General features: G+C 40.3%; 3 protein-coding genes across 3 annotated transcripts in view; 2 read left to right on the top strand and 1 right to left on the bottom strand.

Annotated features, from left to right (window-relative positions):
- Nucleotides 1–22,606, top strand: part of MYO1E (myosin IE) — a 110,898-nt gene that overhangs the window by 3,428 nt on the left and 84,864 nt on the right. The gene's annotated exons all lie outside the window — the stretch shown is intronic.
- On the bottom strand, nucleotides 4,133–21,078 carry FAM81A (family with sequence similarity 81 member A). Its single transcript, XM_032123019.1, has 10 exons — nucleotides 21,008–21,078; nucleotides 18,657–19,024; nucleotides 17,265–17,332; nucleotides 15,720–15,993; nucleotides 14,828–14,946; nucleotides 9,605–9,734; nucleotides 8,366–8,472; nucleotides 7,136–7,271; nucleotides 6,561–6,756; nucleotides 4,133–6,146 (listed from the first exon to the last, which is right to left on the bottom strand). Exons 3-10 carry the CDS (start codon nucleotides 17,309–17,311, stop codon nucleotides 6,007–6,009), a joined length of 1,149 nt encoding a protein of 382 aa, XP_031978910.1. The 5' UTR covers nucleotides 17,312–17,332; nucleotides 18,657–19,024; nucleotides 21,008–21,078; the 3' UTR covers nucleotides 4,133–6,006.
- LOC116450477 lies at nucleotides 20,267–21,634 on the top strand. Its single transcript, XM_032123020.1, has one exon. The coding sequence runs from the start codon at nucleotides 21,194–21,196 to the stop codon at nucleotides 21,503–21,505; it is 312 nt and encodes a 103-aa protein (XP_031978911.1). The 5' UTR covers nucleotides 20,267–21,193; the 3' UTR covers nucleotides 21,506–21,634.

Here is a 22,606-nt window from a genome sequence, read left to right as displayed (position 1 = left end):
AACATAAAACATAATACATGCAAAGAGGTAAGCAAGCAGTTTACACTGTGAGCTGCCACATTCATTTTAGGAAGATTAATCTCACCAAGGAAAGCATATGTGGAATTGGGTCACAGAACTTCTCATATTCAAGCTTGTGTAAGATACAAAGTGATCAATCCCTGTAAGATCTTTGTAAAGTGAACAAGGTTTATTATTTATAGTAGTAAACAGGCTGGCATTTATCTTTTCAAAGCATGGCAGTAGCATAAAGTATGTTTTGACTTCTGTTTTTTCCAGTTATTTGCATTTTAAAAGCCCTACTTTGAGTCATTATACCTTTCTTGAATTTCATGATTTATATAAGATAAGGTACTTGGAATGTACTGAAATTACAATTCTCAAAGGTAGTGAAGATGAAAGACCATGGACAACATGGAAATTCAGTGTTATATATGCAGCTGTATATCTACTCTAATATGCAATTATTGAGACTTTAAGTTATTTTCGGTGGAGATGGCAAGATCACAAAGGCCACCTGGCAGGGTGGGTGCCTGCCTCAGAGTCCTGATACCATCAGGAAATGGCAGCACAACCATGAGACAGCACAGGCACTGAAATATGTCTTCATTTACAGTCTGCTTCAACTTCAAACACATAGAATGGAAGCCTGTTTTACTGCAGTGGCATTAGAAAATGAGCCTTAGCAGAAGCTGAAGTCAGGTTTAATAAGAGGAACTGTTTGGAGTATGTGCAGCAGTGCATGGTGTTTTATTTTAATTCCTTCCTACTAGAAGCAAATCTCCTTTCTCCTCTCTCACCAGCAATTCCTACTCACCCTCTCATACATGTCAGTTTTTTGTATTATGACCAATTACTACTCAGTTTTCTTCTTAAACTTGATGCTGGTTCTATGTACATCACTGAGCTCAAAGCATTTTTTCACTGATCTGTGCCAAAAAAGTCATGGCTTTCTCACGTATTTTGTAATGTTTGAGGCTATTCCACTGTATTATTTATTGAGATAATCCTTGCATGGATTGAGAGCAGCTTTTTGTGCTGGGCCCAGAGCTTCATCTTGTAGTAACTGTTGAGGTTATCCTGGGGTCTTTCAGCCCCAGTCAGTCTCAGAGCAGGAGGCAGTGCTGGAGGAGCCTCTCCTGCACATCTGCAGCAGCCCCTGGGACCATCAGTGTGGAAGGCACATTGCTCTTTGAGCTGTACATGATTTAAGATCTAGTGCTTTAGAACTATCCCCGATTTTTCTCTGGGTTTGGGAGTTTGTTTGGAGTTTTCTAATGCTTTATGTTGACCAGAGTTCTGCTGACAGAAAAGGCAGCAGAGAGCTTTGGTCCCCACTTGGCATTTTTCATGCATTGCCTAAAGGAGCATCACAATCACTCTCAGAACTTTTTACTTAATTAATCATCTGCCTTTATTGAGATTTTACAGAGCGACACTTTGAGAATATTTTTTTCTTTTTCTTTTGTCAAAGTGCATGGTATTGTTAAATACTCCGGCCCCATCCCAGTGGTAATGCAGCATCTACGGATAACACAGGTACATTGAGACTCGTTCTTCACTTGCCAAGAGTAACAGTGACACCCTGTGGCAAATTGAGTAGAGGCCGTGCGCCCAATTTCCTTGGCTTCTTTCAAATTTGCCTCCGAATTTCTTACACTGTGGGGAGTGTCACAGGAGGAATTCCTCCTCTACACATGGGAGGGCTTCATCAGTTTGTCATGTCTCTTATTAGACGTTTCCATTATTGGAAAACATATATAATGAGCACTTTAATTCTTAGATACAGAGAACACTCTCTGCCCCAGACGGCCAGATGCTTGTGAAGGTGGAGCACAAAACAGAAATGGGGAAGAGAATTTTGCATTTCAGTTTAAATTGATGTTACAGGAATACACTGCTCTTCATTATCATTCATACTGTTTTTCTGTAACGTGGCAACTGTCTATTGAACTATATCAGACTGTAATGACAAAGATATCCACAATATAAAGGTATCCACAACACAAAACTGTACTACATAAACAATTACATGTTGACGTTAGGGTCATCCTTTTAACTTCTTGCTTGCACCATTCCTTTGGTTTGTTTAGTGAGTATAAACAGTACAATTGCTCTGTAATTACTGACATAATTCTGATTCCAGTTGAGTCCCTCACTGCACAGTACTATGGTTCTACTGTTACCACATGCTAGTGTAAAAGCCATGTACTCCAGTTAAACGTTTTCCAATGAGTTTTGACACTCAGTATGTGCTACATAGCTGACTGAATACTATGGTCTGCACACTGCAAGTGGTTTAAGCCTCATGCATGTGAAATAGCTGACAAAAGAAAGATTTTAAAACTTCATGAGAGCAAGTGGTCTGCTTTTGGCTTTTGGGGGGTTTTGTGCTGGTGGTTTCTTTGGGTTGTGTTGCTGGTTTGGTGGGGGTTTTATGGATGTAGGAAGAAAAAAAAATTAAGAAATATTTGGCAAATATCCCTGTGAAACTTCATTTCCATTCAGAATCTTCTGTTATATGTAGATTGCCTTAAAAAACTAATGAACACACAGGAAAGAATGTAATAAATTAGGTTTTGATCCTCTGTGCTTGGAATTTAAGGCCATTATGTCTTGTCCTATCAGGAGTCTGTTTAGTTTAGGTATTTGGGTGGCAAGGCAATCCTCTTTAAGCAGTGGAATAGATTGCATTAGTCAATGGTTCATTCTTGAAAGATTGTTATAAGCAAGTTACACAAGTGTCTACGGCAAATAGTTTAGGTAGAGTTGGATCTATTTCAAAGTGGAGAGATGGAGCAGATGACTTCCTAAGGCTCCTCCCAGTCCTTCCTTCAGTGAGTTTATGGTTTATGTGTCAGTGAACTTTGTGATTTAAATAATATTTTGTGCCCCTCTAGTATTATACTTTCCCAAGTCTCCTTCTGTTCGCTCGAGTGCCATCCACAAAAACACTGCCTCACTACCTTTTTCCTTTTGTGGGTTTGGCAGACTTGCACTTGGTGCACAAAACAGACTTATAGCATGAGTACTTGTGCTGAACAAGAAAGCACATTATTTCCACCATCAAAAGCCCTTGGTGTCCCTGAAGGACTGGAACACAGGAAACCCACTGGACACCAGCGTGGAAGGGAAAAAAAAAAGGGACAGCTCTGCTTTCAGGCACTGCTGTTTCCTTCTATTTGGCTTTACAGGATCTCTGCAGGTCAGTATTCAGAATCAGTTTCCATTTGGCAAAATCAAGTTCCCATAGCCCAGTGTCTGTAGCACTGCCCTCCTGGCTTCATAGTTGTTCCCTGGAGGGGATGCTGTGTCTGAGGAGAGGATTTTGCTTAACAGGTTAAGATGATCAGAAGATACTCCAGTCCTCAGAAGGGACTCTAAATTCTCCCTTGAAGGACTCACTTATCACATACAAGCACTCCCTGGCAGACTATGCAGACAAGACATGCTTGATCTGGGCCTTCTTCCACTTAGCGCTTTAGAGTTTGAAGACACTGCTTGGCAGTAGGTTGTGTATTATTTTATTTAGACTTTTAGTTATTGGCTTTAGCTGAGATTTAGGAAAAAAACATTTTTAAAACAGAAAAAGTAAAATGGTATAGGGTTTCATGTGTTGTTTTATATTTGGATCAATCACACAAGATTTTTACAAGAGAAACAATTTATTAAACTCCTATATAAATTGTTTCTCTGATTCCTTGTATGCTTTTAATTTCATACCAGATTCCCTCAGGTACAGACTTCCAATTACAGAACTAAAACATGATTCTGGTTTTGGTCTGTCTCTTTTTGTTTCTTTCTTTGTGTCTTGGGGTGACCTTATGATCTGTATCCCATATCGCTGCCTATGCCCAGAAATTAATTCCTGTGCCTTTCTATGCCTCTAAACTGAGCCTGAGAGGGGGAAGGAAAAAACTGAGCAAAACTTTTTCAAAGCAGTTTGCAGCTTGTTCAAGGTCACACACAGATAGCAATTTGTTTCCAGCTGCGGCAGGGGAGGGAGGAAGCACCTGGCTGGCTGCTCCCAGGACAGTTTTTTGGCCAGTGGTTCAGCTGCTTTGTTCTCCGGAGAGAGACTGAGAGTTGAATTTTTCCTTCCCTGGAATTTTGGATTTTCTCCCTTTTCTACTGGACACTTTGTTATTTTCTTCTTCTTTTTTTTTTTTTTTTTTTTAATGAAACACCAGTGATAGCTTTTCCACTGCACATGGCTAAATATTTAAGAATAGATAAGAATACATACATGAAGTAAGATTTAATTTTGAAGACAGTTCTTGAGAAATATCTACAAGTGTTTAATTGTCTCTCTTTAGGGAACTGGGCTTTCCCCTTAGCTGCCATTGTAAATATATTTCACAGGACATGGATGATAACAAACTGCCTCTGATATTCCTGGTTTTCATCAGAGAGCATTGGAAGCCAGAGCTGCAAAATCTTCATGTGTCTTTGAGACTTCAGTGACTTTCAACTATATAGGAAATGAATATAAGCTTAGGTGTTCATCCTGTAAAGATGTATGCATTTTCTTGATTTTTACATGCTACACTGACTTACTGAAGTTAATGACTGTAAGTTTTTGAAGCAATTATTTTTTATTATTTTCTGTGGGCCAAACTGTCTTTCATGAAGTGATATTTGCCACTGATTTTCCAACTAAACATGTATTTTTCCAATACTAGCTGAATGAAAGGTCCATTAAGTACAGTGTAGAGACATTGTATTAGTTTATTTAGGTTAACAGTAATGTAAATTCTGTTAATTAATATTATTTTTGTCTCTTAATTACTGTTACTAGTATAAATTAATAGGATGCTGGTTAAAGTCTTCTATTGTTCATAAGGGTTTAATCCTTCATGGCTTACAAACATGAGGAACAATATATCATGCTCTAAATGAACACGTAGAAACAACATATATATTTTTTTCTATCTAGATAATATGCCACATGGGTGCTGATTTTCATTATGTAATCTCATCTGGGAATGGAAGTTATTATCTGGAAATAATGTGAATGCAATTAGCAGTTTGAGTCTGCTAAATTATTAAAGTCTACTTAAATATGATTAATCAGTTTTTTACTTTAATGAAAATTTCTAAGGAGATCATAAACTGCATTTTATTTTACATTACAATCTCCAGACTAGTTTAGATTAATCACCTTCTCTTCAGTTTTCAAACCTTTCTAAGTTTTTATGAATATAATGAAGCAAGTCACAGGACACATGCCCAGTAAAAAACACTCTATATACATCTTTTGTCTTGTGTCAACTCCCCCTGGTTATTAATTTTAAAAGATTATAATACTTAAGACCATGTAAGTTAAGTTCCTTATGTTGTTTATGAATCAGTCTACAACTATATTAATGTAACACTACTTAGTTCTCGCACACAGAGGATATTTGCAAACCTAAACAAGGATTTTCTGATGGTATCTAGATTTTGAAGGTTGGTCTATTTAGTGTGAATTGTCTTCCCAGGAAGTCAATAGTAGAGAAGGTCACTGTAAAAATGTCCATTGATCTCAACTAAGTAATTTGTATCAAGGTGGAGAACCTTGCCAAATTCATAGGAAGGAAATGATAGCAACTTGCCTTTATTTTTTTTTTTTAAGAGGGTCTGGTGCAGGTGCTTATATATAAAAGCGTGTAGCTGCCTGATCAAGCCTGCAAAACTGGAACACCTTTAGCAAACTAGGTGCCAGCTTCACCAATGTATTACTCCAGTTTTACACAGTGCTTAATTTCCTGACAGCAACTGGAGTAGTGCAGTGGCAAATCAGCACCTCAGCTCTGAAGGTTCATTGCCAGTTATCCATGAAGAGCTTGCATTTACTGCTGTGAGCAAACACCTGTGCAGCAGCAGCAGCGGCAGCAGCAGCAGCAGCGGCAGCAGCAGCAGCATGTCATTTGGTACATGCAGGTAATTGGCATTACAGACTGGAACAACACTACAGTCTACCTAATTAGCCAGGTAAACACTAATCTCTCAGACAAAATCTTGCAGTCATGGTCCAGCCTCTCCCCATCTTGGAACCTCCTGCTTCATTTGGTGGATCTGCTTCTGTAGTTCATCTCTGTCCAGCTTCATTTTTGCTTCTAGAACTTGCCGTAGAGAGCCAATGCTCTCATAGATAGCTGCAAACCCTAATTGCAGGTGAGAATTACATTAGTTCATCATGAAGAACAAGAGTATCACATCATTGCTGTCAGAATGCACTTCCATAACACTGTGCTTTGCACTAGGAACACAGCAAAGGTTCTGAAGGAAAATGGGATGTCATTGTGTGCTGGTGGCAGAAATGCCCCAATGGCAGCCAAGCTATGGCTGTACCTGCTCTGGGGAGAGCACTTCTAAGCTGGTTAAGATGTCACCCCTTATTGCTGTGCTTTTCACACTTAGTGAAAATCCTTCTTAATGCCACAGATGTAGCCATTACATCTGCCCCCAAAGTATTTAAACTACTTTGATACAAGCAAAGACATTTTATATATTAGTATGAGTCAATCACTGTTACCACAATTCAGACAGAATATAGAACTTGATAACTATGATCCTACCAGCATTAACTTCCGCTTTCATTTCTTTTATATCTTCATTTATCTCATTTTGAAGTTTGACAATGCGAATATTTATTTTTTCTTCAGTCTGTTTTGCGTCATGTGCTTCCATGGTTATCTTCTGCATTTCTTCTATTCTCTCAATTTTCTCTGCCATTTGGTTGAATTTCATCTCAATACCTCTCTCACTCATTTCCTGGAGCCAGAAAAAAGAATTTTAATGATTTACTCTGCATATGAAGTAACAGTGGCCTTTTAAAAATATTAAATAGATACTGATTAATCATCTTTTATCTGGAATTCAAAAATGTAAGGAATTATCATTTTTCATAAAATCATTTCAAATTACTTGATTAGTGTAGGTTAAAATACTGATCTATTTAGCAGTGACCAGATTCATTTAAAGATTCTCAGGTTGTGGGTGTTACACTTGATATCGATGAAGAGACTTAGGCAAATTCTGAGGCTGTCTGAAAATCTCACTCAAATAATATCTCAATTACATCATCTTAGTTATTAATAATGCTTTTGAATGCTTTCTGAGAAGTATTGTAGGACTTTTGAGTGAAACTTACAGTGCTTTCCTTAAAAGTCAGTGAGAGTTGGTCAATTTTTTGCACAAGCTCTTTCTCAGTCCTTCCATGTTCCTGTTCCAACCAGCTCCGTGCAGACAAAATCTGACTGCTGAGCTCCTCAACAGCATTTTTTAATCTAGGAGCACAATAGAAATTAGCAGATACAAAGGAGAAGAACTCGTCATTCCACAGTGACTTTTTAATGAATGTTTTCATAAAAACGTAAAATGGCAATTTAATACATTGTTCTCACCACATTAAGTTGAGCCTTTGAATTTTAAGGCTATTAAACCGCATAAGGTAACACTGGTTTTGAAAATAAAGGTGAAAGGGCACAGCAAATTTATATGAAACTTCACCAAATTTGAATCATAGAAGAAAATTAATTGTGACATTGAAAACAGAATATGGTCATCCATTCAGATTATAAACTTTATGTCTATATGTCTTAAATCTGAACAAAGATTTGGTGGCCACTTATTTTGGTGACCATGCTGGTTCCTGTAGCCCCACTTACATTGCCTGTACCTACCTCAGTTTTACACCAACCAATTGTGCCAGTGAAACTGTTTCTTTTCTCCAGTGAACACATGAAACACGGATTGCATGAGGATGGCAATAAGCAGTAAAAATAAGGATGTGGATGGCTTATACCAGGACTGCTACTGAGTGAAATGCCTGGAGAGGAGTTAACATCTGAATTGAATATAATGACCCCATGTAATGTCTGGTTAGTACAGAGTATCTTATCATTAATAATTTAGGTATTTCAGTTATATTCGTATTTGAAGCCAATTTAAAGCAATAACACTCTGTGAGTGCTGTGCCTTGCTTCCTGCTAACTTCAGTTGAACTTTTTCCCCTACTCTGGACAGCCATCTCCAGCATTCATTGCTTCGTACAGTTCTTGCAGAAAGGCACCAGGCTGCTCTGACAAAAACCCTTAGTTGTGTCCTTTAATAGAAGTACTGCCTGAATACTTAACTAAGGACTTACTGAACTTTTCATATTTACCTAACTACATTGGGACAGAATTCTTGGTGAAAGCAAGTCCCTCTTGACAGACCACTGTGCTTTGTAATACCTGTGGAGCAAACACACGTATTCAAAGAGGTTCCTGCTTTTATAGGCCTGAAGATTACAACAGTCAGACTGGGAAAAATGAGGCCAAACTGGGAAAACTGATGCTCCCAAGGTGCTCAGCAGCAGCAAGGCTTCCCAGGCACTTACTTCGTGTCCAGGACTTGCAGCTGTTGGTTGCTCTCTTTGTAGGCAATCTTCAGCTTTGCTTCTTGTTGCATTATTGATTGCTCTACTCTGCTCAGCAGGTGAGAAATCTGAAACAAAATTCAGGATTTACTATTTTTCAACAGCATTTCATCACAGTTTCATTTGGGACATTTTCATAATAGTAGAGGAGATCTTACAGAGAGCTCACTTTTGCTATCATTTAAAAAATTACTGAATTTGCATATTTTACTTTATCATGAAAATATACTATCTCTCAGTATGAAAGTACCCACATTTTGAAAACTGTAATTTTTTTGCCTTAAATAATATGAATAGTTTTGCCTTGAAAACCTCTGCCTGCTCCCCCCTTGAGTCAGCTGAATTTGCATGGTCCATACATCTCCAAGTTGCCACATAATTAGAATAAACAAGTGCCAAGGTGCTCCACCAATATTGAGGGATATGCTCCATCACTTTGTGTATAATGACCACTGCAGTGATAGAAGTGCTGGGTTTAACTGGGGTACCTTACTAGAAGAAAATATTTGTTTCAAAACAATCATCCCACTTTCTCAAAGCATACTGTTCTGGCTCATTACAAGATGCATGCAAACATGCTCATGGCATGCTAATATACTACACTGCGGCTTTTGAGAAAGGCAAAGTGGATTTTAACCATTTACCTACCACAAAATGAAGATGTAAAATACTTTTGTTGACCAAGAAAATGGGAAGGCCTTGAGATGTGACATTAAGGGAAAGGATTCTTCATATCTCCAAGTCTCTGCTTGTATCTAGTGCTCACTTCCATTCTCAAACCCAATGGAAGAGAAACCTGACAGACAGATTAATGGATTCACAGAACCCAAAGCCAGGTTTTTTTTGCAGACCTTCAAAAATTGTGTTTAAATACATATAGAATCATCCTGGGAAGGCCAAAAACATACACCGAAAGACACAGAGGCTTGCATTGTTGTAGTTTTGCTGAGCATGTGCCTTTGCATACTAATCCCTTGTACACAGCATGCTGAAGGCAGAAATCAAGGACCTTTTCCAGTTAGAGCAGTACTGTAATGCAGCTAGGTACCAACAGTCATTGCAATAAGGACTGGGAGCTGATACACCTCTCCATTTGTAAATTTGTGACCTCCCAGGATAATAATTAACAGTAATAGAGTCTGTATGAATTAGACTAGAACTCTTACCTGTACAGGGATTGCCTTGGTCTAAATACCATACCTGTATTTCTGCCTCTTTGATTTTAGATTCTAAGATCAGCTTGGAGGTGTGTTGGTCTTTACTTAGGCTCTGAAGTCTTTCATACGTAATTTTATGCTCCGCAGACAGCCTGGCTAACCCAGCATCACACCTGTTTGAATAGATAAAAAACAAAGCACCAGCCAAATAGAATATAAGGTCCAGGCTTCTTAAATTATCAATTTCATACTGGCCATCTCTGTGAAATTCCTGGCTGGCTAGGAAAGCAATGTCATATGAGACTGTATGAATGGTAATACATCTCATAGTACTCAGCAAAGTGCTCCCAAATAGGCCTCGAGGTCACGTAGTCTGATACACAAATTCCATTGTTCTTGGCACTGACATGATGTGGGTAGGCTGAATTATCACTCAGGGAAATCAGAAATGCAAAGATGCAGAATTTCATTTCCGTGTCTTTTTTTCATGCTCCAGAAGATATTTGATAAACTGTGTGTGATTTCACCTACACGATTAGGAGCCTAAATAACTGAGGACCAGTTTTTCATTATTGTAGCTTCGCTTTTTTTTTTGTGGAACAGTATGCAGCTAATATGGGTAGTTAACAATGTAGGACAAATTTCATGGTTCTTAGTCTTTATTTAGGTAAATAAATAGTCACTGAAAGCAATGGCAATTTTGTCTCAGAAAAGGCTATAAAATGAAGTCCTGGAACATAATAATTATTGTTTCCTTTCTTCACATTTGAGCATTTCTTGATGCTGTAACATTTTCAGGATAAATATGCTATAGAACATGTGTGTTTTCTACCAGGTTTCAAAAATAATTTGATCAGGTGGATTTCATCTACAGTAATGCAGTAAGAGCATTAACTGAGCTGTAAAAATATGAGTACTGTGATTTCAGGAGTAAGACCTCTGTGAAGTATGACTCATATATATTTTTTTTGCTAAGGGAACTATGTAATCATCAATGTTACCAAATTTGATCTAGGAAACTGATGAGGAATGGACAGCAGTTATAATTTGAGGGAGAAAAGGCAGTCAAATGGAACAAGCTGGGGCATGTTAAGTCATTGCCTAAACCAATGACACACTTTGTCATCTTTTTAGTCACATTTCAGTTTGAAGGCTTTCATTTCAACATGCATTTTCATCACCTCGGTTACAGGAACTGCCATGATCATTAAACGTGAAGGGAAAGCCACAGCTAAAATGACAAACGGAGCATCTGCTTATTATTATGGTACAGTTCCAATATGGAAATAATCAGTAATGTAAAATAGCACATAGGCATTATAAAACTTGTGGAAATTAATTTCTAGTGGAGCAGTTCGGCATTGTGAGACCCGTCAGTAATATCTGCAGGAAGCCTGGCTAGGGTTTACATAGCAGTGAACAATTTATAGGGCTCACAGTCAGGCCGTTTCTTTAGAAGGACAAGAGAAGCCAAATCTCTCCATGTTGTTACAATCAGAGAGAATCAGAAGAATGAAATCATCTTGCATCTGGTCACCAAAAAATGTGGGCTCCAAAAAATTGTTAGTTTTGTTTCTCTGAGGCATGGCAGAAAATATAAAAAGCAACAGCTTTGAAACTACTGAAGCAAATGTAAACAGCAAGCACCTGTAATTGTTTTTAAAGTAAATTAGTGGTTTGGGTTTAATCACAGAGCATCTCTCTTCTTCATGGAATTCAGTTATGTGGTCAAAGGGTTCATGTAGTTCCATGGTAACTGAAACAATCAGATTCTGACTCTGTGAATTTAATGTCCGCCTGGTATGCATAGATCAGATTATTTTGGTTTATATTCTATATCTGTTATACACACTCTCAAACACATGATTAGTTTCAGCCTGGAAGAAAGTATTAGTGTTCAGCATAAAGAAATCAAAAGACAAGTAGTTGCTCCGTTCAGTATCAAGAGGGCATAGATAAAGCTGAGAACTGTGCCAGTACTCTGCAGCTGGCTGCTATATGTACATGCTGTGATAGTATCGAGAGAGCTTTTAATGTTCCTGGTTTATTATAACAGGAGATGTTTCAATTAAAATGCCAGTGTTTCAGTGAAAAACAAGTAGCTGGAGAACAGGTAATGAAAAGCAAGTTGAAGTGCCCAGTGGGTACACTGGGCAAGAGCATCAGAGCTGGTGGATTGTGCTGGCCTGGGGCAGGGAGCCCAGAGCTGCCCTCGTGGTGCCACCTCCCACACAGCAAGGGCCAGAGAGCAGCACATTTATTGTTCTTGGGGAGTTCATCAATGTGGTGCAGCCCAGATGCATCAGACTCATAATCTGTGCAGCAGGAAAATCTGCCTACGTGTAATGAGTCCAGGTTGTCTGAAATGAATCAGTTCTATAATGTAGATAAAAAAATCATCTATATATGCAAAGTAGGCACAATTTGAACACACATAGTTGCCATGTCTCTGGATGTTTCAGCTCTCAGGAAGCTTTTATGAAGAGCTACTGCTACCATTCCAACCAGGCTGCTGGATTTAAACTTTCCAGACAAATGCTCATTATCCCCAAGTAATTCTCTAAATAAATGATAAGGCACTAATGAATTTTATGATCTATTATCACTAGAAAAAGAACTGGTAAATCTGTATTATATAAAATTGACAACAAAAGGGACAGGAGGCTGGAGAAATGGATCTACTGGCATCTATCTAATTTTCTGCTAAACGTGTTGCTGAATTTTATAGATGTCATATTTTTTTCTTAAAGTTAATAATAATGCTGATTTTTAGCAATAATTCAGGGCTGTGATAACACTTTACAAGTTCATCAATAAACTGTGCTTATTGAGAAAGGATCCAGAGACATGAACTGTAATGTGTGTTCTGTCATTTTCTGATAGCAATATTAGATTGCTATCAGAAGATTGCAATCTAGATTCTGTGATGTGAACGAGGTATGTTGGAATCTCACTCTTGCAGGGCTGTGGGGAGTGTGGTTTGGAGCTGTGCTTCAGGACTGCATGTGCATGTAGAGATCCCTTGTTTCCATCATTAAAAGCACCAGGCCTCAAGAAATAATGAGGCAATTGTTTGATGATATACTGACATGTTACAGAACAGATGCTGTTAGGAAATAAACACCCCTCTCTCCAATATTGAACTTGAATAGGATATTTAGTATGCATGAAATTACTGGAACTGAAATTTGGCCAGAATCCTAAGGTGGACACTAAAGTTATTACATGACAAAGGGCTCAGGCTTTGGGATTCACTGTCTAAACTGATTCCCACTGTCCTTCTGCACACTACACTCAGAGCTACTGCAGCCTGAGCCTCACATAGTACCTTGGCTGTGGCTGAAAGCTGATGCACAAGAAGTTGGTAACCCACAGTAACTTGATCATGTTTCTCATGTTTCACTCTGAATTCATCTGGAAGCTAACAGGACTAGAGGTAAAAGTACATTAGGTGCGTAAAGTGTATTTTATATAAGGAACATTGGCTAGAGAAATCAGAAGGTGTTTATCTCAGGGAAAGTTTCTGCAATGTGCCAAAGGCACAAAAAACCACTGTCTTGACCATAATCTCCAGCTAGTGCTATAATCATTATTCACTGGAACACTAATTGCAAAGTAGAATATGTTTGTAAATAAAGGCAAATAGACTTCTGTCATGGAACACTGCTTTAAATTGCTTTCTGATTAAGGGAAGATTTTTTTTTTCCTCATTCAGGATATTTTTTTTTTTTTTTTAAAGAGCATGCTGAATAGAAGCATAGAATGCAGAATAGAAGGTAGCAGTTAAAAGGCAATAAACTGATTCTCTTACAGGAATGAATACAAATAACCTGCATTCGTCACACAGTCTGACACAAGGCACATGGGTATAATCTCATACAATTTGCAGATAAATTGCAACCCAGGCACAGTACAAGGGTGGTGCCCTAAGGAAATAAAGGAAGAAGCCCTGGCACAGCCTGTGCCCGTCCCCACCCTCCCGCAGTGAGTACTCGGGGCAGGACAGGGCTCCACTGTGGAGCCCACGCCAGCACGAGTTTCTTCTCTTGAGTTCCCTGACTGTGGGCAAAGGCACCACATTTTGCTTCCCAAGGTGTCAGTAACAGTGTTGCTCCACACAGAACCCTCTCGGGATGTAGTATGATCTCAAAGTATTTTTATGTAAAGATGCAGGAAGATCTGAGCATGTACATTTTGGGGGGATTTCTCAGCTGCATAGATATATGTATCTCCCTATAGGTTTTTCAATCAATTTTCTAATTTGACAGAATAAACTAGTTCATTTGTGGTTGCTAAAGGATAGTGCGTAACTTACTAAATGTTTAATTCTTTTTGAAACCTCTCTAAAAGATTTTTTACGAACTGGGCTATGAAAGTTACAGTGGAAGTGTCAGACGATTGTGTAATTTATGAGAAAACCTTAGTTCAATGAAAATCCCTCTCTGATTATCCCCTCTGAATATCCCCTTCTGTATGCTGCTGAAGGTTATAACAAAATCAGGTGACATGCAGAAAAGAAAGCAAAATTACCAGTACAAGATAAACAACAGGACAAATTCAGGACAAGTATAACTCCACCAAAGTTATTAGCCAAGCAACCATAGGCCAGGTTACATCCTTTTCCTGTAGCTGTACATATCCTCTGTCTTTCGTGTTCAACTTTACAGGCACTTAAGCAAATGTTGTTATGCTGGGGTTTGTAAATGTGTCATTGATGGCACAACTGAAGTCTGTGTGGCTGCACGATTGTAACCTCGAGCTTCGGGCAGCCTGTAAAACCTCTGTTATTGTATAGTTTTTTGTTCCTTATGTGTCACGTAGCCCATGTGGGATTTAATATGGCTAACCACTAACTGAATGTGCAGATTTTTACTTCTAAAATATATGCAAAAATGTGCAACTATTTTGTTCTTCGCAAGTGCAGATTGTTCCATGCTGCCTTTATAATTGTGCTAATTAACGTGTTTCAAAGACACATGAGTCTAACCACAGTACTTTTTAAAAGCTGAACCAAATCCAAATTCTTAGGGAATTTGAAGTAATTTATTTAGAATTAATTTCAGGAATCTTAGGAATTAAGGGTGATACTGTCAAGTTTAATATGTAACACTGGAATGCAAATGTTTATTATTCATTTTCTTGAAAACACAGAGCAAAATTATCCTTGGAATTTTGCCAAAGTTGAATTCAACCCATCATCATTAATACTTCAGGATTAAAACAAGATTAGCTAGCCCCCAAAACACAGTTCCATGGCGACTTTTACCTTGCAACTCTTCCCCGAAGATCTCCTAGGCCAGAAAGCTGCCGCATTTCAAGACTCTTCAGGGTAGAATTTGTTCCATAGCTGAGATTGTCTCTGACACGTATCTGTTCCTGCAGCATCTACAGAGCATTCATATGCAAATAAAAACTCAGTATCTCACATTTAATGTACACTTAAAATGTCACTCATTATTTTTCAGCAGTTCAGTATCCTCAGATACCATTTTATTATTACTTTATTAAAAGCTTTGTAATATACTAAAACAGATACCTTTTAGGTATTTTATTATTTCTTATTATTAGTGTCCAATCTGCACGCAAATACCATAATATATATAATGTATAACTTGACAGTGAAATGGAGACTTAATTTTTTTTTTTCTCCGTTCTTTTTCCCCACCACACCCCTGTTGCTCACTGCAGCAGAGGTCAGACATGAAGTGATGTGTCTGCCTACCATTGGGTCATAAAAATGAGCAGTTGGGTTTCGTTACTTTGTGTCATCAGTGAGTCGGAAGGGAAAGAAAGTTTATTATAGAGCTAAGGCATTTCTTAGTGTTTATACAGCACAGCCTTTGGACTGAAGTTGAGCTGGGTATTAGCGTCGCATTAATTCATTTTTTCAAGATTTTCCAGTGCAGCTTTTGAAAGCAAGCTTATTAGAACCACAAAGGCTCCTGTGTTTATATGCTAATATCCTGTGCTATTTTCATAGCCACCAAAAGAATTATGTAATTTGCAAACACTTGTTCGAGTTGTAAAAACAATTTATGAGCTTACAGGATCTTCAGACCTTGTCTGACCTTTACTTATCCTATGGTAAACTTTGTTAGGAAATTAGAAGGAATAAGTAACTGAGGTGGCATTAGTGCTGTGCAACGTTCTTGCCGTACCTCAATGTCCCGGTTGAGCTGCCTCACTATCGCCGTTATGTTTCGGATGTGTTCTTCCAGGAGTTGCCTTGCCAACCGGTCACCCCCCCCTTTGTTCTGCATTCTGTGCAGCGTGGAAACAATGTCCTCCTTAATGCGAAAAGCGTGTTCCACAAGAGCCGCTGTTGTTTTCTCATGGCTCAGGATTCTGTCCTCCAGCTGATCCACCAGGCTGGCGGATGCCAGCGGGACCGCTGTCAGTGCCTGGCTGTGCAGTGGGATGTTTCGAACCCGTCTACGGGAGAAGAATAACCACATTTTGTTAACTTCTCACACAAAGCTCTGCAATGCCTTTGCACTGGAGACAGTGTGACACTATCTGAGTACTGGCAGTGCCAGGGAGAAGCCCCAAAATACTCATGGAGAGAGCACCCACTGCTACAAATAAGTGGGTGCTGTGTTGGCTACCGTGTGTCTTGTACAAAGGCAGGTCAGGCTCTTTTTCATAGTCTTTAGGAAGCTTACAAAAGCATAGGATATTAAGGAAAGGACATTAGCAGAATAAAAGCAGTTACAAATCAGAACTGTAATTTGATTAAGAATCCAAATTCAAACCCTTTTACTGAGTTTCAAAAGTAATGTTATTTGTCTTTACAGTTTTCAGGCTTAATCAAAGCTGTAACTTTGGTTACAGCTGTTGTTGAAGGAAGGTATTGTAAATTAAATGAAAACAGATCAGGATTAAAAAGGAGTATCTCGTACCAATCCCTTTTCTGTCTCTATAGCTACCCTGTAATACCATACAGAAGCTTGTTCCCCCGTGAACTGGACAGGACAGTATGTGGGCATAGAAACTGAGGTGAGACCGAAATTATGACAAGCTTCTCATAGTCTTAGAAGTTAAATTTCCCTCCAAAATAGCTTACATTTGGGTACCTTGAATAATTGTCTAGATTTTTGAAGAGTGCTCTGCTTTTCATAGCTCCCATGGAAAGCAGTAGAGCTCATGGGTGCTGAAAGTGAAAAACAAAGGCTGCTAATGCATACAACCTTTTCCTGCCACTGTGTTCTGTAAAGAATAACAAAATTTTCAGAAGTATAAGCAGAGGATACCTGCTTATAAGTTCGACCCCACTTTGGAAGAGGAGATCTTTTGTTTGGAACCTGTTATTTACTGTGTGTTCTCATGTTTCCTGTTTAATGAGCCAAATTAGCAGCTCAGTTTGACCATGATGATATTGATAGAGATGTATGAGGTTTCCAACAAAGGTCACTTTTGGCTCTCTGTTTTCACAGCTCATTCCATGCTATTAGAACACTAGCTAAAGTATTCTTGGACTTCTAGTCAGTGAGACTTTAAGCTATTTAATTTTTTTGGGAAATGGCTAAGTAAGAGCTGAGTAAGGACTTGTGATTTGGGCCATGATTTGAATGTCTACAGTATTTCACTTTGCTTTGCACACTACTGCCAAAGTCCCAAGTCACAGCATTACTATATATAGGGAATTAAGAGACACGTAATACTCTGCAATATGAAGACTTTAATTTTTATATTCCAGACTGTACCTTTCAGAAGGGGCAAGGGTTGGGAAGATTGGGCTTCGGTGGGCCATTCTCTGGTCAATAATTTATGTCTGTTGAAAAAGTAAAAATTGAATTATTGAATAGTTTATATCTGGTAGTGAAATGACCTAATGCTTTTGCTTTAAGTGCACCTTTAAGTAAAGTGCAATATTATGCTGACATCTGTGATCTTGGCATTCAAATATTGCTAATGCATTAAATGCAAATTAAAATTGATACAAAAGAATGAAGACTAAACACTGCTAAAAAGCTTTTTATAGTGAAAACGATACTTTTGAAAAGGCAAGGTTGACAGCCTTGAAACTGAAATCTACTGTTGACCCGCAGAACTGGTTTGGCAGGGCAGAGGTAAACAAAGTTCTTGTCCCCAATCTTCTACTGGTCTCTGACATCATTAGTCAATGAATAACAAAGTGAGATCTACAGGATGGTCATAAAACTTAAGAAAATATTGAGAGGAGAATCAAATACAAGTGTTTCATCACAGCAGATTATTAGGGATAAGGTGTTTTTCAGGTAAAAGCATTGGCAGTCAGAAACCTAAATAAAATATGTGACATCAGCACAGTTTATCGAAATTGAGTCTTTTATTTTTTGGCTTCAAATCTAAATTACCACACTTTATGTTGTAAGTAGATTCTTCTGTGGTAAGTATATAAATTCTGGTTTTAATTTTTAGACACAGCCAGCCAGACTGTGACAGACATTGCAGCACAGTAGGTCTATTAAATAGCTTCAGAAAGATATTTTAGTGTCTTACTGTGAGACCAGTACCTGGCTCAGCAGCTTTGTCCACTGACAGAAATTAATGAAAAAGATATTAGCCTCAATCAAATCCAACTAATCTCCCCTACATAAAACAAATAAACATTTTTAAGTATAAAGAGAATGAGTATGGCCTGAGCCTGATCTCCTTGGGAACCTAAAATCCTCACTGCAAAATAAAGGCTGATGTATGAAAAGAATTTTACAGTTGCTGATGAAATTCTGTGCAATCCGGGAAAGATGGGCTTATGGAAACACAATAGTCTAATACTGATAGTGAAGAAGCAATAGGGCTACCCTTTGAGATCTTGAAATGCAAAGCATGTTTGTGCTTTAGAAATGTATGAAAGCACTGCCTGAAAGCAGAGAGCAAACATTGTCACAGTGTGTGTGTTCTATTTATAGCACGGTGCTTCGGAAACTACAAATTAAAAAAAAAAAGCAGTTTTAAGAGAAGCTGGGTTGCTGAGCAGCAGTGACACCAGACAGGAATTCAGAAGGTCTGAGCTGAATTCCTTGCTCAATCTCTGATCCTGTTGACTTCGGACAAGTTATTTCCATGCATAATGACTCGGTTTCTCTGTATATAAGGGAGATAACCATACCTACCTCCTTGTTTAGGTTCTTACATGGCTATAAGTAAAAAGCACAGTATAAGAGCTGGGGATCATCGTGGTGACTTCTGCATTCAAAGTGCTGCACAGACACTGAATATCCAGTTCTGCAGTCTGTTCCTCACACTTGTCATTTCTCAGTTGGATTTTTAAGCAATGGCAGCACTCTGCGAGGGGTCCCTCCTGGTCACACCACCAGACTGCACCAGGTGACACCAGCAGGCACCCAGTTCTCAGTGACACATTTTAATGATCTTGATACATGTAATGATCTTTAAGCACAATTTAGCTGGAAACACAGGAATTATCCCACTGATTTAAGAAGAGCTATGTGTACCACAGCAGCAAAGCACTGGATGCTACCTAGAAAAACAAAGAACAAATATTAAAGTCTGTACATCTAGCAGCATCTTAGTGAAATTTAGTGAAATACACCTTATAAAAACCAGCCAAACAGTGCTTTAGTCTCACGGCCTTCAGTACCCATTTATTATCATTTGAAAAATAATGTTTGCAGCAAACTAAGCATACGTTTGCTTGACGTCTTAACTTTTTCTGCCAGACTACCATAAGAAATGCAGCTAAATGCAAATATCTGGAGAAAGTGTGGCTATGAAACAGAAGTTATACAGATGAACTTCTCATTCATTTCTTATTGCTAGCTTAAGCACTATGCTCAGTACACAGTGAAGTATCTCATCATCAGATATCAGATTTCTTGATCTGATCCAACAGCCAGAAAGGATTTAAGACCTCGTTTGGCAGTTGTAGAAAACTTTCCTGCAGTTTGGAGATATTTGCAATAAACAGGTGTCAGAACTAATGACAGATTTCTCCTCTATGAGTGTAACACCAACTTAGACTTGTAAATAGAAAACATAAGATGTTCTGATGCTTAGATTCAAAGGAGTGTAATTTCACAGGGCTCTTTTAATGGCAGTAAACTGGGGTCAAGTTAGATACCAGTTTAAATACTGGTTATAGGTGCTTAATTTTTTTTTTTTAATGATGTTTCCTGCTTGATACTGCTATAGCAATTAAAGTAATGACATATTAACCCAGTAAATTTGGATTGACTGATTTAAGTTACTGAATATTCCAAATACACTTGTCACATGGACAAGATAAAAGTTTTTTCCTGTTTGTAAACTGTATGCCTGATTACCAAAAATAACAGTTTACTTGGATACTTAAGGCAGGTTTTCCTTACAAATGTGGAGTGCTTCCTTATTTTTTCTTTAAGCCGCTGACATCAGACATGTAAAAGCTTGAAAAAAAAAAATCATCCATGGGACATGATGAAGAGACACTTCTAGCAATGCACAGTTCACTCCTTGCTATTTGTGCTGTGGCATCCCTTCCCCACTTCTCAGACTGCCTTGCGTGTTTATTTTCTGCGGGATCTCCATTTCTCGTGTTTTGAAGAATAATCACATTTGTAGCATTCAGTTCCCCATTTTCCATGATAACCTACATCTAATGCCGTAATGTCTGTGCACTTCGGAGTGTTTTTCACATTCATTCTCACAATATGCCTGTGGGGTAGGAAGCATTATTATCCCTGAAAATGTAATTTCCTTCTGTTGCTGGTAGGGAAGTGAAGCACGGGGCAGGCTATGTGACTTGCCACAAGTCACACGGGAATCAAAGCAGACTGAAATACCTGCCTAGGCAAACACTTTAATCACTCTTTTCTTCTTAAAATAGAAACCGCTTTGGTCGCTGCACAGGGAGCGTGTGACGGCACCACCCCGGCAGCCGCCAGATCCTTCCCGGTGTTACTCTGAAGTGCTTTGGGGCAACGCTTAGGAGTAGGCGAAAAAGTCCCTGTGCTGCAGCTCAGCAAAGAGATGGGTCAGACCCCGGCAGTGTCAGGGAGAACCGGACCCGTGCCGAGCCCCTGTGCGCGGCTGTGACACTTGTGAACACGCGCTGTGCGATGGGTGCCGGAGGGACTCCCCCGGCAGCGCGGTGACCGTGCCCGGGGCTCCGAGCCAAGCCAGGGGGGCTCCGAGCCAGGCCAAGGGCCCTCTGGAAAAATAGGTGCGATCGGCCCCGGTGCCGGCCCGTGCTGAGCCGCCGTGAGCGGCGTGAGCGGGGGGGGATCGTGCCGGAGCCCCGCCTGCACCAGGCTGAGCGCCCTGCCCTGCCCTGCCCTGCCCGCCCTGCCCGCGGCTCGGCCCGCCGGCGGTCCCGGCCGCGCGGTGCGGGGGTCACCGGTGGGTGCGGCGAAGGTTGCGGGGACACGGGGTGTACGACAGCCGACAGGACACCGCGGTGCAAACACCACTCTATGGCCATGCAACGCGGGGGGACAGAGCCGGGACAGCCTCTGCGCTCACTCACCGGTGACGGCTCAGGGCAGGGCAGGGCTGCCCGCCGCTCCCGCGCATCCCCGCCGCCGGCCGAGCCCCGCTCCGCTCCGGGCGCGCTGCCGCCGCGGGAGCGGCCGTTCCCAAGCGCCGTGACCGCCGGTGCGCGGCCGGGGCTCGGTCCGCCCGCCCTCCCGGCCGGCTGCGCGGAGCGGAGCGGATGGGATGGGAGAGGCTGGGAGTGGGGCGGCCGCCGCAGGCCGGGCTGCGGGAGCGGGAGCGGTTGCCAGGACGCCGTCACCATGGGAACGCGCTGCCGCCCGGGGTAGGGGGAGCCCTTCGCATCGCCCCCTCCTCGCAGCTATTTCACGGCAGTGCCCGATCCTGGGGAAGCACGGAGGGACGGGAAGGGCCCCGCAAACAGCGGCGCTCCCTGCGGCACGGGGGGCGAGCGGTGCGAACGGAGCGGGGGCCGTGCCTGCGCCTCCCGCGCCAGCAAACGCCGGCCTCCAGACAAAAAGTTCGGTGGTGAAAAACAGCAGTGACTCTTGAGTTTCTAGTGGTGCAAAGGAGCCGAGAGTATGACTGAAAGCACGGGTTTTTCCAGAGCATATATCAAATCCTGTCAGAATACAAGATTATTAAAATCAATGGCAAATATTAGTCTTGTTTATAAAATTTCCATGTTACATTTTCAAACAAGATCTAACATGCAGCTTCAGTAAAATTTCATATATCACAGCAAATAAGATCCATCTGCTTGCCCAGCAGAGGTGTGTCAGCTAAGAGAAAGTATTACTGGAAAAACAAAGTCCACAGAGGGTGTGTCTGCCTTCACTTTTGTTTCCTGCTTGTGTCATTCCTTGGACTTTGATACAACCAACATGGGTAAATAAAGTGTAAGTGAAATCTGAGAAGAACTTACTGCACCAGTTCGCTCTGAAATAGCAGATTGTCTCTGATTTTAGTTAAAATCCATGCCACATCCCATACTGCTGTATAGGCAAACCATTGCAGGATTTGGGAACTAGGCAGATGTGAAGGATAAAAGGGTTATACCATGCACAGTCTATTGTAAAAAGCAAGGTGGAGTCTGAATCTACACTCTGATTGACCTATTTATTTTAAAGTAATTCCCACATCAAAGGATCAGGCCAGAAAGAAAACATGCCATAGGTGCTTTGAAAAATATGAACTGAGAGTAGTAAGATTGTAGGATAATTCAGCTTGGAATGAACCTTAGGAGAACACTTGTCCAACCTTCTGCTGCAAGCGAGGTGATTGATGAGGCCAAATACAGTCGTTCAGGGTTTTACCCAGCCTACTCTTGAAAACCTCCAAGGATGGAGACTGTCCAACTTCGGTGGACAGCCTGTTCCCATGCTTGTTTGGCTGCTGAAGAGAGAACATTATCTGTGTATCTGGTCTGAACCTCTCTTGTTTGCATTTATATTGTTGTCTTCACCATGTGCCACTATGAAGAGTCCAAATTTGCCATCTTGATGACTTCATCATAGATACTGGAGGGCCCTGTCAGGTCTCCCAAAGTCTGTTTTCATCAGGCTGAGCAAGCCCTGCTTCCTCAGGATCCAGCTCCCAACCATCTCACCGGCCTCTGCTGAACTTGCTCTAG

Source organism: Corvus moneduloides, chromosome 13 (genome assembly GCF_009650955.1).
Source record: "Corvus moneduloides isolate bCorMon1 chromosome 13, bCorMon1.pri, whole genome shotgun sequence".
In the NCBI taxonomy this organism is placed as follows: Eukaryota; Metazoa; Chordata; class Aves; order Passeriformes; family Corvidae; genus Corvus; species Corvus moneduloides.
This window is presented reverse-complemented; position numbering and strand designations above follow the sequence as displayed.